Consider the following 16450-nt stretch of genomic DNA (forward strand, 5'->3'; position numbering starts at 1 on the left):
AAATGGCACCCTCTCTTGGCCGTGGCATTGTAATCATTACTTTCCTTCATTCGGTGCGGTAGGGGCTTTCTCGTTCTGGAAACATTTTCTCTAAAAAGAATGAACTTAACCTGCTCGATGAAATGAATAGGTGTTTAAGTTAAGGGTGATAAGTTGACATGAATGTCCCTCGACAGGTTCATAAACGTCCTCCACCATGATGAACGTGTGCAGATGCTTATCTTTATTGGACTGGCTGAACTTGACTGATGCAGGACCTGAGGTGACAACTCTGTTATGACTAACAGAACTCGAGCAGATCCTTCCCGGGACAGCCAGAGGGAAAGACTAAATATTGGTTTTGTTTTCTGACTTTTTTCTGTTTCAGTCGCTGTCTGTCAGGACCCGGTGAACCTGTTGAGCTTTTGTTTACTTTAACGTGATTGATTTGTTTTGAAGTCTGGCTCAGTCCGGTGTGTCGCCCTCACCGCTCAAAGTCCTGACTGTTCAGGATTTATCAGCCCTGTAGGGTTTGTTTCTGGGCAACAGGGGCTGCCTTGCTTTCTTTATTCATCGCCTGCATGGCACTGTGCCACTCTAATCAAAACCGTTCCCCCCCAAAAAAGAGACATTAACCAGCTTTTTTTTGTGCATAGGGGAAAGTGTGCCTGTTTGAAGGTTTGCTGGCCACATGTTTGTCTGTTGGACATATTGGGGAGTTGTTTAAGGATAAAGGTGGTAATTAGAGCTGCAGCCAGATCAGAGTCCAGGTGGAAAGAAAAGCTAAAGAACATTAAAACTAAATCAATCTCCACCTCATCCATCTATTCTTGTTCAGACATGAGATTTAAAAAGTCAAATGTTCTTTAAAAAAGTGGAAAAAGTATGCCAGAAAATTGGATTAAAATAATCTATAACAAAATGACTGTCAGTCATTATCCTTGACATGTATCGCCAGGGAGGTTACAAAAAACAATGCTTTGGTACCAAATTGATGACAGACGAGACGGTACCCAAGTGCTCATGTAGATGAGGTACCGCGGGGGCTTTGAGATTCACAAGGACACAAGACATTTTAAGTTGAATCTGCTTGCTGTTTCCTTAAGCGCACACGTCTGGCTGTGCGCCCTGGACAGCAGAGTTTGTCCTCTGATCTGTTTTGCCAAAAGCTGTTTGTCTTCGACGCATCCAGCTCTCTTTCGCTAAAGCCAACACTTGTTCTGTCCTTCAATGGATATCTTATTTACTTCTTACTCTACAGTTCAGAGTTTAATCCATATTGAGCGAAAGGTAGTTTTGCATGATGATAGATTATAATGTAACCATGTTTAAAAATGTCCCTACATAACAAGTACATCCTAAGAAAAGTACAGATACAGCAGCAAAGATAAAACCTATATTTCTCTATGAGCGTTCAATATTAGGTTTACCTCTCCTACCAATATAATTAGAAATCAGGTTCTTTGTCTTTTTTATTTATGTCATGGCATTATCTTCTACTGTACAGAAAATGTAGAAAGAAGGCCTGTTAACAATGAACAATGCAAATACAGTCGGGATGCACACAATGCAACGGATTGTACTTAAGTCAGCCTCTCAGTCTGCAGTGCATTCCCGAGAGACATGAGATTGTACTTCTGCAGACTGACATGGTACAGATAAAGGCACAGCTAGTTGCAGATAAAGGCTCAGCCAGACACATTCCTGTCACTTTTACAAGCTCAATTTACATAGATATTAACCCCTGGAGAAAGGACAGGATGCCAGGCACTGTGTGTTGAATCAATGTAGCGTAGTCGAGGAATAGCAGATTTAGGGTCCTGCAACCAAAAGTGCTTCTTTGACAAACCATTGTGACTTCCAGATTCTCTGAAATATACTTCAGTTTTGAGTGTACTTCCTAAAATGAACTGGCTCTTTAAGACTAGTTGTGAGTGTAGTATATCACTTCATTGGTTTGGGTGCAGAGTAGAGCGTTTGTCTTTAATTAAGGAGCTAACAATACCAGCCAATGCCACTGGAGGTCCCCTGTCTTCCTGAATTACTCATTCAAACTGAGATTTTAGTGGCTGATCCAAAAAAAAGTGCTCCACAGCGGTCATACTTGGATAACTGCCTAGCTGTGCAAAATCAATCCTTGTCCATCATCATCATGCCACAGCCTTTGTCTTTTTTTCCTCGTTTTTCTTTGCCTCCCCTTTCGCCTAAGTTAAGGGAGGATAACCTGGTTCTCATGACCTAGCTGTGTGTTCAGCTCCCCTGATTAGGTGAAAGTGAGGTAATCTGCTGTGGTCTGCGCTGCTGACAGACATGAAGCAAAAAGCACCGGAATTTCTGCTGCTGGCGCACACACAGATAGACATAGGTCTGTCAGGATATTTGAGTGTGGTTGCCATTACCATGTTGCAGGGCCAAGACTTTGCATAGATTGAGTTTCCATCAGTCTATGCAAAACAAGTCAATCCGAGGACATGCAGTACGCGAGAAGTCCTTCTACAGCTTGCATCAGCGAGGGTCTGTTACAAAAGCTTTACAACTCGTTCAGATGCTGGTAGTGTAGTTTGGATTCTTTCAATCTCTTATCTCTACAGTCCTCATGTTGAGACCGATGTCCTAACTTTCTTTACAAAGGGACTGTGACAGAGAAAGAGGAACAGGCTTTTTATAGTGACTTTCCACTGTCAAATTGTCACCAATTAAACTGCCCCTTGATTAATCCCCACCTTCACCAGGCTTTAGTTTACTGGAGACCTGAAGACTAACCAACTCAACTGAACTTGACCTTGTAGGGTCAGGATTCGCGGCCATTTGACAGCGCTGAGCAAGCCCTGTAAAGCTTTTTACAAGAGTTCTTTACAAGCACTTTAATGACTTTGTCAATATAACGTTGTGTTTTCTTAACCCATGCGCTGTGGCCTGTGCGATAATGATGACCTTAACAAGACAGGGCAGTGGTTACGAGGGCAGGGAAGACATTTGGGGTCAGGAGATCCCAGTAGGCCAATATCTGACCCTGTCATCTATTTGTTAAAACTATATTCATCAGCATTCTCATCAGGATTCATTATCCAGGAACCCACAATGTCTGTAACGCCAATCAATCCTGCAGATTAACATATTTCACTGAACAATTTCAGATGGTAACTGCATAAAAGTTCATCCACTATTTGATTCATTTCTGTTTAGGTGCCATGTTTCTAACCTACCGGTCAGAAAGTTCTCCTTTTTAAGATGCGTAGGTTGAATAGAACACCCTATAACTTTTATCAGGGTTGTTAACACATAATTAAAACGGGACATGTTAGAGAAACAACATTTTCACTTGACAGCAGCATCATGAGTATTTGACCAAGAACGGGTCTATAGCCACAATGTTTAACTGAACTGTGTGTTTGCCACATGCAGACAGACGCAGTGCAGTTGTGCTGTTTGTACAGAGGTGACAGCAGAGTGGCACCCTGCCAGTATTATGGTGCCATTCCCATACACTTAAAGGCCTGTATAACCTTCAGGTTTGTGCTTGAACAGGCTGATGTAGGAAAAAACCATGAAACACTTGGACACAGTCAGGAGTAAGTCTGAACATCGGATAATAAGCTAGCATTTAGCTCTTCTGCTTTCCTTTTATGAAAGACAACATTATTTGGAAGTTTTTTTTGGGTAGATGCCTAAAATAGTGTTTAAGAGCGTTTCATATTTTGTTCTATGACAGAAACACACATCAGTAAATACCTCCATGTATGTTTGAAGTGCATAAATGAGCTGACTAAACATTATCAGGCCGAACACGAGGACACATGTAACATAGCAATGGTGATGTAGTTCCTCTTTAGTCAACTTCATCAATGTTGGCAGCTTAAAAAAATCATAGAAACTGTGGCAGCGCACAAGTGGACCGCCTCGAGAATTAGTACAGAGTTGCCTGCATATGGATCCAGACAAGGGTTACTGCGAAGCACAAAGACTTTTGAAAGAGCACTTTGGAAATGAATACAACATCTCTGCAGCATAAATAAACAAAGCTTTAAGTTGGTCTACAATCAAGTCAGAAGACGGAGAAGCTCTCAATGCACTCGCACTTTTCCTCACGAGCTGTAGCAATGCTATTACAGACGTTGAGTTTTTAGATACTGCCACTTTTTGCACAGAAAACCTCAGACCCACAGTTGTGGAAATGTTCCTGCTTAACAAAACGTGTACGCATCATAAATGTGTGTTTGTCAAATGTATTATTTGCCGCAATATTTCAATTTCCAATGAAATGGTTACTTTTGCTTTTCGTCCGTCATCACTGCACCACGCTTCTGTCATTTAGCAACTGCAGTCCATTTTCTGACAGTGTTTGATGGCTTTGCAGTGTGTTGGACCTCCATCATGAATTGGATTTCAATTGAAAGTTCCCTCCTTCCCTCCAGAGAGTGTTTGATGCTGATATTAATGTTTACTGTGGAGATAGTTGCCTCTTAAGGTTGGAAAATATGTTCTTCCCGTCCTCTACACATCACGGCATGGGTGCTTGTGGTTTGTCTTCCTTCCAAAACACACCCAGTTATATTCCTTGGGTTTCCACTCGAGTTGAGATGTGTTTCTCCTGCAGTGTTCCTGCAGGCTCATTACCTGACTCACCAAGTCCCTCGGTGTTCCAAAAGCCCCTTCTCTGCTTTCCTCATCTTATGTAAAAATACTCTTATACAACCCCAACCTACCCCTGCTTTGTTTTTCTAACTAGTATGTAAGACACATGTAGCACGAAGGCTTTCCCCTCGTTCTGTTTGCATGTTCAGCCGACACATTCCTCATCTGGCTGCGTGGTTCTTGAAACTGTAAAAAGGCGGTCAGAAGACAGCAAGGAATACACAATCATTTAGATAGCTTCAATGAGCATGTAAACACAATTAATAGCCTCCTATTCCTACATTTCTGTGGTTCTGCAGCCAACATAAATCTCACTAAAGGCCTCGCTTGAAATGGTTAGAGATATTCTCATGTTGCTTGTAGAACATGAAGATTACCACAGGTGCTGTTTATGAACCAGGTCAGTCTGGCTCTGGGGAACGGGTGTTTTGCAATGTCCATTTCTCCAGATGTACTTGTCAGCCGAGGCCTTTTTTGCCCCTTTCATCTGCTCTGCAGTCTCCATACAGTAGGTGGGGTCCTGGGATGGGCCTTGACGTGCATTGTGCTCATGTGTCCGCTTGGTGAGAAATGAAAGGTCTCTCATGCGAGGCAAACTGTCAGCTTCACATCTGTGAAAACAGGCAGCTTATTTGCTTTTGATGAAATCTTCAAATCTGCAAAGAGTGCTTAGTGATTTAGCATGAAGTCTCATAGTACCGCAGTTTCACTAGAGCTGCGACATGTTTTTCTCCTGCCATCAATTTAACATTTAACTCTGGTCCGATTCAGATAACTCGGCCACTATTGTATAAAATGCCATGCGTTTCTGTGTAGACATTGTCCCCAGACGATAAACCCTACAGATGTTTTCCATCCTTTGTCTTTTAAATCACAATTTTGTTTAAAGAAATGTGTCTTTTGGACTGGATTGCTGAAAATGTAGTAGGGGTACAGAACTATATCCATGGTCAATTACTGCTGAGGAAACTGGTGTGTGTATATATATATGGCCGACTATAATTTAAAACATAAGTAAAGTTATTCTTTCAGGACTGGTCCTTTCTTAAGTTGAGTGTTAGACATTGTTGTGCATTTATGAGGTTTTTTCACAGAATCTAAAACCCTCTTTGGTGTGTTTGGTCCCACTTACATCGACCTTAACCTCAAAGACCTAGGGGTCATCATTCCCAGGGCGAAGTGGAACCAAACTCTGATGGATGACCTAGATTCCCTTCAGTCAGACTGACTAACCACTCTCTATGCTGCCCTCTGCCCTCACGTCATTCACTTAACATGTGAAGCTAATGTTACGCTTCCCTGAGCTATTTCATTACGGCTGTTTAATGTCTCAAGTTCAGTACCTGTCGGGACATCTAAAGAGGACATGTAATACATTGGTGACACCAAGCTCTGTATAGTTTGATGTGCAGGAATATCAATAAGCCCACAGGGTCACATCCACATCATTAGTACTATTCACTCTTGCAAAAACAGCAGGGAATTTGACCCAAGGGCATGTTCTTCACTTCCTTTGGTGTCCTCTGATGAATTTTTCAACAGGCAAGTTTAAAAGCAGACCAGGACAAGTGTTGACTGGCGCTCTTCTACGTTTCCTCTCCCTGAGGGAAAGTTTTCCAGAGGAAACTCTTTGCATTGTCTCTGGGAAGATGTTGCTCGCTAAAGCCTTCAAAAGTTTTGAAGGCTTTAGCGAGTCTGTAAGCATGGCCATTTTTCAGTATGAAGCATTGGGCCCTTGAATGGCAATCAGTCATAAACAACACATGTTTGGATAGGCTGCACTCCTGGGTCATACTTAAAGATGATTTATCCCAAGAGGGGGAATTTGAACATGATGGAAATTTCCCAAAATCTAATGTTTGTTTTAGCTTCAGTCTTGTTTTGTGCATGATGTTTACCGTCTGAACTTGCTTATTAGCACTAAACACAAAGTCGAGCTACGGCTGATACAAGGGCATTAGTTCTGCAGGTTTTTTTTTAGCCTTTTACCCAAGTGTATTTAATACATTACAATGTCGAGCTGCTGATTGCACAGATTAAAAGCTTCTAGTTTATCAAAGTTATACGGATGCATTGTTTGGAATCAATGAATGTGTCCAAAAATGTCAGAGTCCTGCAGATGTACTATTACTTTGTGCATTAAGCATCACAAAGAGACCTTAATCTTCTCAGACTCATGCCACTATAATGTTTAATTGACGTGGCTGTAGACCGGCTCCAGTGTTATTTAGGCTCTCCTAGAAGTGATTACAGCAGCAGTTAGGCAAAAGAAAAACAGCACAGGAAGTTTTTACGTCCCCCTCAGCCCTCCAGGACACGGTCATTAGTGACTCTAGATTAGGACTCTGAACATATACAGTATGGAGGCAGATCCGGTCCTGCAGGCTCTACTGTCCGTCCAGTCGGAGACGAAGCTTTAAGATGTTTTTAACCTAAAATAATTGTGAGTATACTGTAGTAAAACAAATCGTGTATTCACATTATAAAGACTGTATTGAAGTGTACATGTTAAATGCTTTTCCTAATGCTACAGCTCTGGTTCCAATATATAGCTAGACCCCTTCTGTTCCTCTAGAGGGTACTTTATAACCTCACCAAGAATATTCATTTTCTGCTTTTCCAGATGAAGACATTTTATACGTTTTAAAAACAAGGGCCCCGGTCTACTGTGCTCAGAGCCAGTCGCTGGGCCTTGTTACATACAGCCTAACTGCGTAGCTGTTAAATCCATTCAGTCCACTAAACCCCCCGTGCCCTGCATTAGGTTATAGGCCCAGTTAAATAGCCTGTCTCCACACAGACATAGATTTCACGTAAGCTCGCTCTATCCTAGGGACACCTCTTGAAATGAAATCCCAGCGTTGTATCTCCTGCTCTCCCATAAAGCCTGCCGTCTGAGTCTGGACTGACAGAAGGGTTTTCCATCTGTGAGCATTTCCCATTCTGCTGTTCAGTTGAAGCTCAGTGTGGCAGAAGGTGTGCTCATCACTCAAAGCTCTGTTGATGACTGACTGATGGAGATGTTTAAGGACACAGAGTTTCTTATGTTTCCTGTGTTCACTCCAACTTTCCATCTCTCATTTCCTACTTATCTGGCCCGGTGATTCCCCACCCTCGTTTTCCACCAGGGCAGGTGGAAGTCTTTCATCTTGGGCCCATTTGGGCTGCCCCATCTACCAGAGCAGAGGCCAGTAATTGTACCAGCACAGTAATTGAGGTATCTGTTGTTCTGTCTCGGACTATTAGAGTAATGTGATCCCACCACAGGACGTGGCAGCCAGCTTCCCTTCCCCTGATTATGGCTGCTGGACATCGGCCAGACCAAGAGGCGGTGGCGTGCGGTCAGAGTTTGATTTAGATTGGAGGGAGGATGTCTTATCATACCCCTGCGGTTATCACTGCGGTAACCAGCCACCAGAAACCACCAGGGCCTCCACAGACAAAGGAATTCCCTTTTACAACTACAGATTGTTGAAGGAGGCAGAAGTTCTTAACATCAAGCTAAAAGATGCACTTCAGAAAGATAACGGATTCAACTCTTAAGATCTTTGATGTTCCATTTGCTTCACTAGCTATATATGCCTATTGGGGCTGGGACTTTCTTACCTTCTAGGAAATAACACATGTTAAACGGATTTGGTCGACAATGGTTTATTGCAAAAGTGTTCTGTAAGCCACGACAGTGAGGCGGCATGCACAAACCAGCCTCCTGGAACTAGCTCAGGAAAATGGAATGCAGTCATTTTTAATGTCATCAATTAACGCCTGCGCTTTTTCAACTTTGACAAGCCAATATATGATGTGAAAAAGGTCTATAACAATAAAAGGGTCTATCTGCAAGGCTAACATCACAGCATATTAAGAAAACTGATTGTCTCATCCAGCTATGCACAGTACCAGAGGCTTTAACTAAGTGGTGCGTAGACATCCACCCTAATAACGCATTTCAGCTGAGAGAGAGCAGAAACATCTGCACACTAATTCATCTGCTCCTGCAGTTTGTTTCTATACTCTGCTATCTGCAGACAGCTTCTGGCTAGTGTTAGCTGCAAGGCAGTAAATGACAGGTTCAACAACGCAAGTTCAACACTCTTCATTCACGGGAGGTGAAGCCTATGTTCAGGTAACACAAGATAACCAGAGAGCTCAGATTATTCAGTCTCTGGTGAAAAGGTCCAGTTAAGTTTTGTGTTTACTGTTATATACCTGGCTAGCTTGCCCTGCTTCATCAGCTGTAATCTGATTGGATGCACGTCTAAAGCTCAGCCATAAACAAGCTCAATGTCCAAATCATCTAATCTTTGATTGCAGCACCTCTCCCTTCTAAGGAACAAATGGCAAAGTCAGTGCAGAGTAGTTTTACCGCTGATCATTTGAAGGCAAATTCACAATGAGATGACCCGAGCCAGCTAGCCTCAAGGAACCTAAACCTTTATCTAAACAGTCGCAAGTTAGCATAAAGTACCTGCCCTTGTACTAAAGGCTAGCCCTGACTACATGTAGTTATTCGAGTTATGTTAATGATTTGGCTCCAATTGTTTTCCAAATGTGGGATTAGTTCCACTGTCTTGGCTGGGGCTCTTACAGGCAACAGGTTTAATGTATTTTCAGAACTAACATTATGATTAATGAGGAAATAGTGTACTTAAAGAAATGCCACTTATGGTATAAACCACACTCTCCTCCTGTGCTCTTTGAAACCCTCATAATGGTTAAATCCTTCTGGCTTCACAGCATCACTTCGCTCATGCTGCTCCACATAGACAGCATGAATTAATAAACACCAAGAGCTCCGTCCCCCTCGAGGTTCTCCACGGGGCACGGCGTGTAGAATAAAGCATAAACATTAGAGACGTGCCTGTCTGCGTTTGAGAAGGAAACGGGGCCCCGCTGATCAGCTCACAGTCAATGTGCTGTAGAGAAACAGGTCCAGTCAAAGGTGAGGAGCCATTCATTATGTCCTGCATCAGTGGCCCTCAGTGGCCCCTGCATGCTGGGTTTGACCCTTGATGACAGAATGCCTTTCCTCCATAACCATTACTACAGCATGTAGACGATTCCAGTAGGATATTCATTTTTAATGCCATGAGGTTTTGCTTAAGGAACCCTGGAAAAATAATTAGAACGTTTATCAACTGCTGTGATTCGCTGAAAAGAGGAAGGCCAACTGCATGACAAGATGAGTATATCCCCCATTAAATATCAGGAAGTGCAAAACAACCGCATATTTGGGCCGTGGGTTCATTCTCTGGTCAAAAGTTCCTAACTCCACACAGACACAAGTTAACAACCCAACCACCATCACTGCCGCTGATACAAATAGAAGAGGGTAGACTGTCCTCATGCCAGTCTCTATTTTTGGCTCATGTTGGACCTAAACTTAGCTATTCACTGTAACCGTTTGACATAAAGTCTGTAAGCTCCTAACATGCTCCACTGTTATATGAGCCAAAATAAACTGGAAGGACCAAAAGTGTGATGCTTTGGGAGATCTTAATGTGAACTGTAGTGTGTAAAGCATTTCATTTTTGGCCTCTCTGCTGTTCTAAGTGTGTGTTCATGTTCACGCTGAAGAATCATCACTCTGGAATGAGAATATTTGAGGCTTTTCACTCGTGAAAATGCAAAACATGTTCAACAGTTTTCCTTTCTTCCTCTTTATGTAAAATATCTCTGGTTTTAAATCGTTCCATCTGTCACAAATTTCAAAAAGGGTCGATGCTGTCAACGTGATTTTTTTTTTGTGTATCAAAGAACGTATGACAGCATTTGAGGAAATGTTCTTTTCTCCAGGCTCATTAAGTGGGTACAGTCTGATTTGAGCTGCGGTTACTAAGAAAGGATTGAATAAATGCTGTGTGTAGCTGCAAACTGTACACTTCAGTCTGTGAATCACAGCTCGTTACAGTCATCCAAAACAAATATCTATACCCTATACACACTGTTAAAGACATTCTGATTGTTGCTTGTTGCTTCAGTTAGTGGATACAAATGTTGCTTGCAATGTCTACCATATGTTGGATTCTGTTCAGGCCTAAATGCTCTGCAGTTATGTAGACATGGATGTTTTTAGGGGCTGAATGCTACTTAACATACGACACAAAAGTGAACGAATAGATGCACAGTTTAGCTTTTGGTCTTACGCGTTGATAAAACCACTGCAACACTAACTGGATGTGCCACTTCATCAAGATGTGGCGTTTAGTTGTGAGGAATCGTAACCACCCAATACATTTTCTAACTTAATATGATCATCCACTAATAATTTAAGGTCGAAGGAAACCAGGACACCTGTACATGTTTGTGTAACTGCAGACAGAAACATGTTCCTGCAGATAGCTTCAGAGTGTTGTTGCTAGGCCTAACCCCTTAACTCACGAGCTCTACATACACTCTGTCATTGGCCAAGCTTTTAAGGATAATCAAAACACAGGAGGTCAAAGACATGAAGACACCACCATCCACTGGCCTAGAATATTTAGCTTTTTTATGATAAAACCTGATGCGTAATCTGTTGACGAGGTCATGACGGGAATACTTGCTCGGCGCGTTTTTAAGAGAGCAATTATGAGACTGCCTCTGACATGTGGAGAAAACATGGTATATATGGGGGACTTATAAAGCTTCTTAGTGAAAAAGAATGCATGTGAACCATACGTGCGTCTCATAAACACAAGGCCACTTTAAAAACAGATCATAGATGAGTTGCATATGATCGCCCTCTTATTCCCAGATCATTAACCCTGCGTTGAGTCCGTGCATTCTGGATTCCGATCAATGAGTGATAACAAATGTAAAAGTGAAATGCATTCACTGCCTGACATCCATCTAGCTTTTTGTCTCAAGTTAATTAAAAATAGTTCCAGCATATCAGCTCTGTAGTAGCTATTGAAGTTGAGTAAACACAGAGTTGCTGGCGGCTCTTTATTAGTTGGAGTGTCTCTCTGGAGGCCTTTGTATTCTTTTGTATGACAATGCTGATCGTCATGAAGGCCTCCGTGTTGTGCATGTAACACTTTCCCTCATGTGAGGAGATTTATGAAGAGGATCAGAACATGGAATGATAACAGTGGAAGACAACATGCTTTACAATGGCCGAGGGCTTTGAAAAGAGATCACACACAGCTGTGTGATGTTCAGTCAGCGCTCTTTCCCTGATGCATTCAGTACAGCCTTGAGTGTCTTTCTTGGGGCTCGTTCTTTGTGCCTTTTGCTTTTTTTCCCACCAAGATATGTGTAATCCGTTTCATATATGACCCATAATAATCACAGCTGACTTTTATCATACTCTCCGTTAACTGGAACACAACATCCTCACTCTACACTTGACATATCCTGCCCCAATAGTGTTTTCTTGTCCGACTGATTATTTATATTCATAGTCCAACTGTATATATATATTTATAATACTGGTTTATTTTGATTTCTATTTCTTTATGTTCATACCTTGAATTGTTTATCTCTGATATTTTATTTAATGTTTTACTTGTGCAATGATTTGTATTGTATTACTCTGCTGCAACACAAACGTGTCCCAGTCTGGGATTAATAACGTCACTCTTAACTTCTCATCTCATACTGCAACACTTAAATAAGCTGTTAAACATTCAACCTGAGCATAAGCATGTTAAAACCTTCATTGTGAGCATTTTACTAAGCAAATAGGTCAAAGCAGGTTTCCCTAAATTAAGTCTCACTGAACGATATGGCAGTAGACTCTTAGGATGTGACTCTACATGACAGGCCATATAGACTCACTCTAGTCAATACCTACGTGTGCTGCATTCCCGTCAACTTGCCATGGGTTAGTTTATTGATTGGTTTGCATCTGCTGTCACAGATTGCAGTTCGAGTGAAAGGAGAAAAATAAGCAGATTGATCGTTTGCTGCTCTTTTTAATGTCACTAGGGAATTACTACTGCAGCAGTATTGTACATTTGATGAATGGCCACAAACTAGCTCAGCTAATTGACTTTTGTAAGCACATTTATTTTCTACGAATGTTCTAGAAACATCTTCAACGTTATTAATTAATAGTTAATCTTAAAGAGTTTTTGTGTGTGTAGAGATGCATCTGTACAGTAGATCCCTTCCCAAGTCGGCAACTTTGCTGGTTATTTGTTGAACAACTTTCAACAGTGAGCATACGGTGAGAGCTGCATGAGAACATTTGTCTGACTCTGGGGACAAATGGCAAAATTACCCTGAAAGTCTTCACTGTACTTTCTTCTGATGCAGCACTCGAACATCTGTTTCACTTTTGCCAGACACAAGGCAGGCATGACTGGTGGCCCCCTCCCCTCCCCCCCCTTTCCCATGGTAATGGCTTGATCCTTTGATTATAGTGTTGGGAGAAAAATACACGAGCATGTTCCTCGGTTTTCCTCGAGGGCACAGCGTTGGCACATGCAATGTTCTTTCATGAACACTCTGGTAACGACCATCGGAGCCCCAGATCAGCAAGTGTGTGAGAACATTTTCCACTTCCTGGGGCTATCAATTACTGCTCATTTAGATAATGTAGCATCAGCTATCCCACACTTCCCATGCTTCTCGGCATGGCGGGGAAGTATGCGAGTTGTGTGATTGATGTTAAGTATGCTTCATCGCAATTTGTGAATTGTTAGGAGCTTTTGTAATTGTGTGTTTGGTAAATGAGTGATCTTATTTTTCAAGTGTGCAGATTGGACATATGAGGCCGATCTAAACAGTTCTGATTAATGATCTCTGGAGGGAAATCTCTGTAATCTAAATGAATGGGCTGCAGATTTAAGGGTATAATGAAGTGTATTCATACAATAGTTTTAAGTTATATACTGTTGTGTTACTCAAGCAATCTAAAGATGCTAGAATCGTGGGTTCTGGAAACTTGTGATGGAATTAATTGGTTAATCAAAGAAAAAATGAAAGAAGCAAATTTAAGAGAATATTTCGATCTTTAAAAGCAGCCGTAGTTTATTATTTTGTACGCACATTGCACACATGTCACATCTTTCACACACATGGAGCGTAATGTAACTTTGGGCAGATTTCTGTAGTTCACCGAACTTCCCCTGATTTATTCAGCTGCGTCACCATCATACACCAGCTGTTTGGCTATCAGCTAAAGATTAAAGCTAATCATACTCACCGTCATTCCAACATCATTTGAACTGCATCCGCTCCTCCTAAGAGTCTTGCCATTTCTTCAGAGAAGAGGGCAGAAATGATGCGTCTGCTTTTGTTTTGGACACGCTGAAACATTAGATCCTTTAATGGAAAACCAAGGTGAATTGCCCCGATGAATGACCTATCTTTGCTGCTTGATGCAGCTTTGGAAAATCACCATTGCTGTCATTATCAAACGATGAGTTGATTTCTCTTTGTACGAGTAAGCTCTTACTAACTCATCTTTATTCAGTGCAACTTACCGTCAAAAATGTATTTCCTGACTTTTTCACATTCACAAAAAATCATGTAATCATGAATAATTAGAGGCTTGATTCATTTGGCCTTGCTGTTATGACAAAGATCAACCATCTTTAAGTAATCATATATTGCATAACAATAGTTAGTGCCTTTCGTGTTAACTTGGAACTGGAGTATCAAATAGATCAAGATACCAGTTAAGATTTAGAGTTGAACTTTTGTAAAGGACTCAGACGAGACTCACTGAGACTTGTTAAACATGCCTCAAGCCTCAACATATAAGCCTCAACATCAGTCCTCAAAGGAAGTTTGAAGCTGAGCATACACTTTTTTGAATGTTGAACTAGTCTTCACGGTACAGTGCTCCTCAAACATGAGCATTTGCACGCTTAGTTGGCAGACTTACTGTAGTTCTCCCAATCAAATATCCATATTAAGCAAAGTTCATTGATGTATATCTACACTTAGAACACAAGATTAGCAGCAAATGGTTAGATAATAATCTAAATTGGACTGAGCGGGGGTTCTGTTCATCATCTTGGCTGCTTGTGACTTGAGATCATTGAATGATTGACATGGATTTTGGCTTTTTTGCCAAAAAACTGACATCTTGTTTACCTGATTTCACGGCTGTTGACTAAAGGTTAAAAGTGCAAAGAGCCCCATTATTCAAATAATATCTTCTGTCTAAGCTGCCCTCGTCCATATATCTCTGAGGATTCCTGTAAGGCTGGTATGTTGGAATTTTTAGTGCGCCACCAGATACGCTCGCCCGCTGCCATTCCTCGGGGCGGCGGAGTGTGACCGCTCTTTGTAGACCAGCGATTTGTCTGGCATTGCTGTCAGGATAAGTGTAAAGAACAAATGGGTCTGACAGACATGGACTCATTTGTGAAAGTGCATGAGAGAAGTGGGATTTAATCTTGCTTCAGCTACCCTATAAATCTTGTACAACCTTTTGGAAAAAGTCCTCAGGCAGCCTGAGACATGTTCATGGTGGTTAAAAACCCAGGGATCCATGTGAAAGTGCTGCTATTGTTATCTATGGGCACCCTGTTGCTCAGGTAGATCACTCTCACATGACCAGCCTTTCGTCAAATGGATTTTCTCTCTTGTATGGTAGTAAAAGCGCCATCTCTGTTAGCCTAATTAGTTTCAACATGGCCTCTAACAGAATGACATTGACGTTTAAGTTGGCAATGATCTCAGTCAGTTCCCAGGATGAAGTGCGATCAGTACACCAGTGTTTGAATAGTGACTCACTGCTCTCTATATGATGAAAAAGGTGTATTCATATTCCTCTGGAGGAGTTGTTAAAGTGCAGAGTTAATCAGAGAAAAACCCAGGACCCGACGAATGGCACTTTACCTGCTCGCATGGTGTTAAAATAAAAGACTCCTGCTTCTAATGACTTAGTCAGTGGGTGAGCACTGCAACACTCTTTGGCACTGTGGTACACCAAAGGGAAAGAAAAAAAAGTCTTTAAATTGGATGGAATTTGTAGCAGCCCTCTGCAGCTTTTAAAGGCAATGGCCCCGTAAGTGGTTTTCCGCTTTTCAGGAATGCCATCGGTGGTCTGTTCACAGCATGTGCCAGCAGAGGAGTGATTCGGTGTGGTTGCTGCAGACGGCCGCCCCTCTGGGTTCCTTAACTTTGAAACACAGAATGGCCTCTACAGGTGATCTCGGTGCAGGGACTATAAGAGAAAATGTTGAATAGCATTGTTGAGTATCTGTTTTTCTTGGCTTGTGTACGGCCGCATTGTCTTGTTGAAGCAAGAAGGTTGTTCTTTTAACCAAAGCCACAAGGCTGAAAGCACGCTACTGCAGAACATTAATATTCCATGCGGTCGCCTTCAAATGTCTCTTTGTCAGGGCCTATCCTAGGGCGGGGTAATAAATAACGTTTCAGAAACCCTTGATTATGACTCAGTTGAGGCTGTTATTAATTTGATAGATGAAAGATGAAGTTCTGTTTTGGTAATCCCGCTCCTCTGTAATGGAAATTCCTCTGTCTCTTTGCATTACATTTTCTTTTATATTTTTCACACATTTTGCAACATTATCAAAATAAATCACACTTGTGAAGAGACGTTTTGTAGTACAAGTTAATCAACATGCTGTAGTAGAGTAGGGACAGGGTTCATGCAAACACATAATACACTTTAATATCATAGCACAAAAGGATCTGTGGATGGATGTGGAATGTCTCCATGGTCTTTACATGTGACAAAGCTTCTCCTCTCTCTCTTTACAGATGAGGTGAGCATCCTGCTGGAGCTTTCCCCTCAGGTGTTGAACAGCAGTAACACCTCAATGACTGTAGATGACAGCAGGTGTCCAGTCCTGCAGGTGGGACAGTACTCCACCTTGTCTGTTCCTCTTCAAGATGTCCTCACTGATGGGTATGGTTTCATTCACATTATCCT

At 41.8% G+C, this 16450-nt stretch overlaps 1 protein-coding gene across 1 annotated transcript in view; it reads left to right on the top strand.

Annotated features, from left to right (window-relative positions):
• The window catches only part of si:ch211-196i2.1 (collagen alpha-1(I) chain), an 80698-nt gene that overhangs the window by 6495 nt on the left and 57753 nt on the right, over nucleotides 1–16450 (top strand). Inside the window, 1 exon segment of the mRNA XM_063890046.1 lies at nucleotides 16279–16426. Coding sequence (XP_063746116.1) covers nucleotides 16279–16426 — 148 coding nt within the window.

This window comes from Eleginops maclovinus, chromosome 8, assembly GCF_036324505.1.
Source record: "Eleginops maclovinus isolate JMC-PN-2008 ecotype Puerto Natales chromosome 8, JC_Emac_rtc_rv5, whole genome shotgun sequence".
NCBI lineage: Eukaryota > Metazoa > Chordata > Actinopteri > Perciformes > Eleginopidae > Eleginops > Eleginops maclovinus.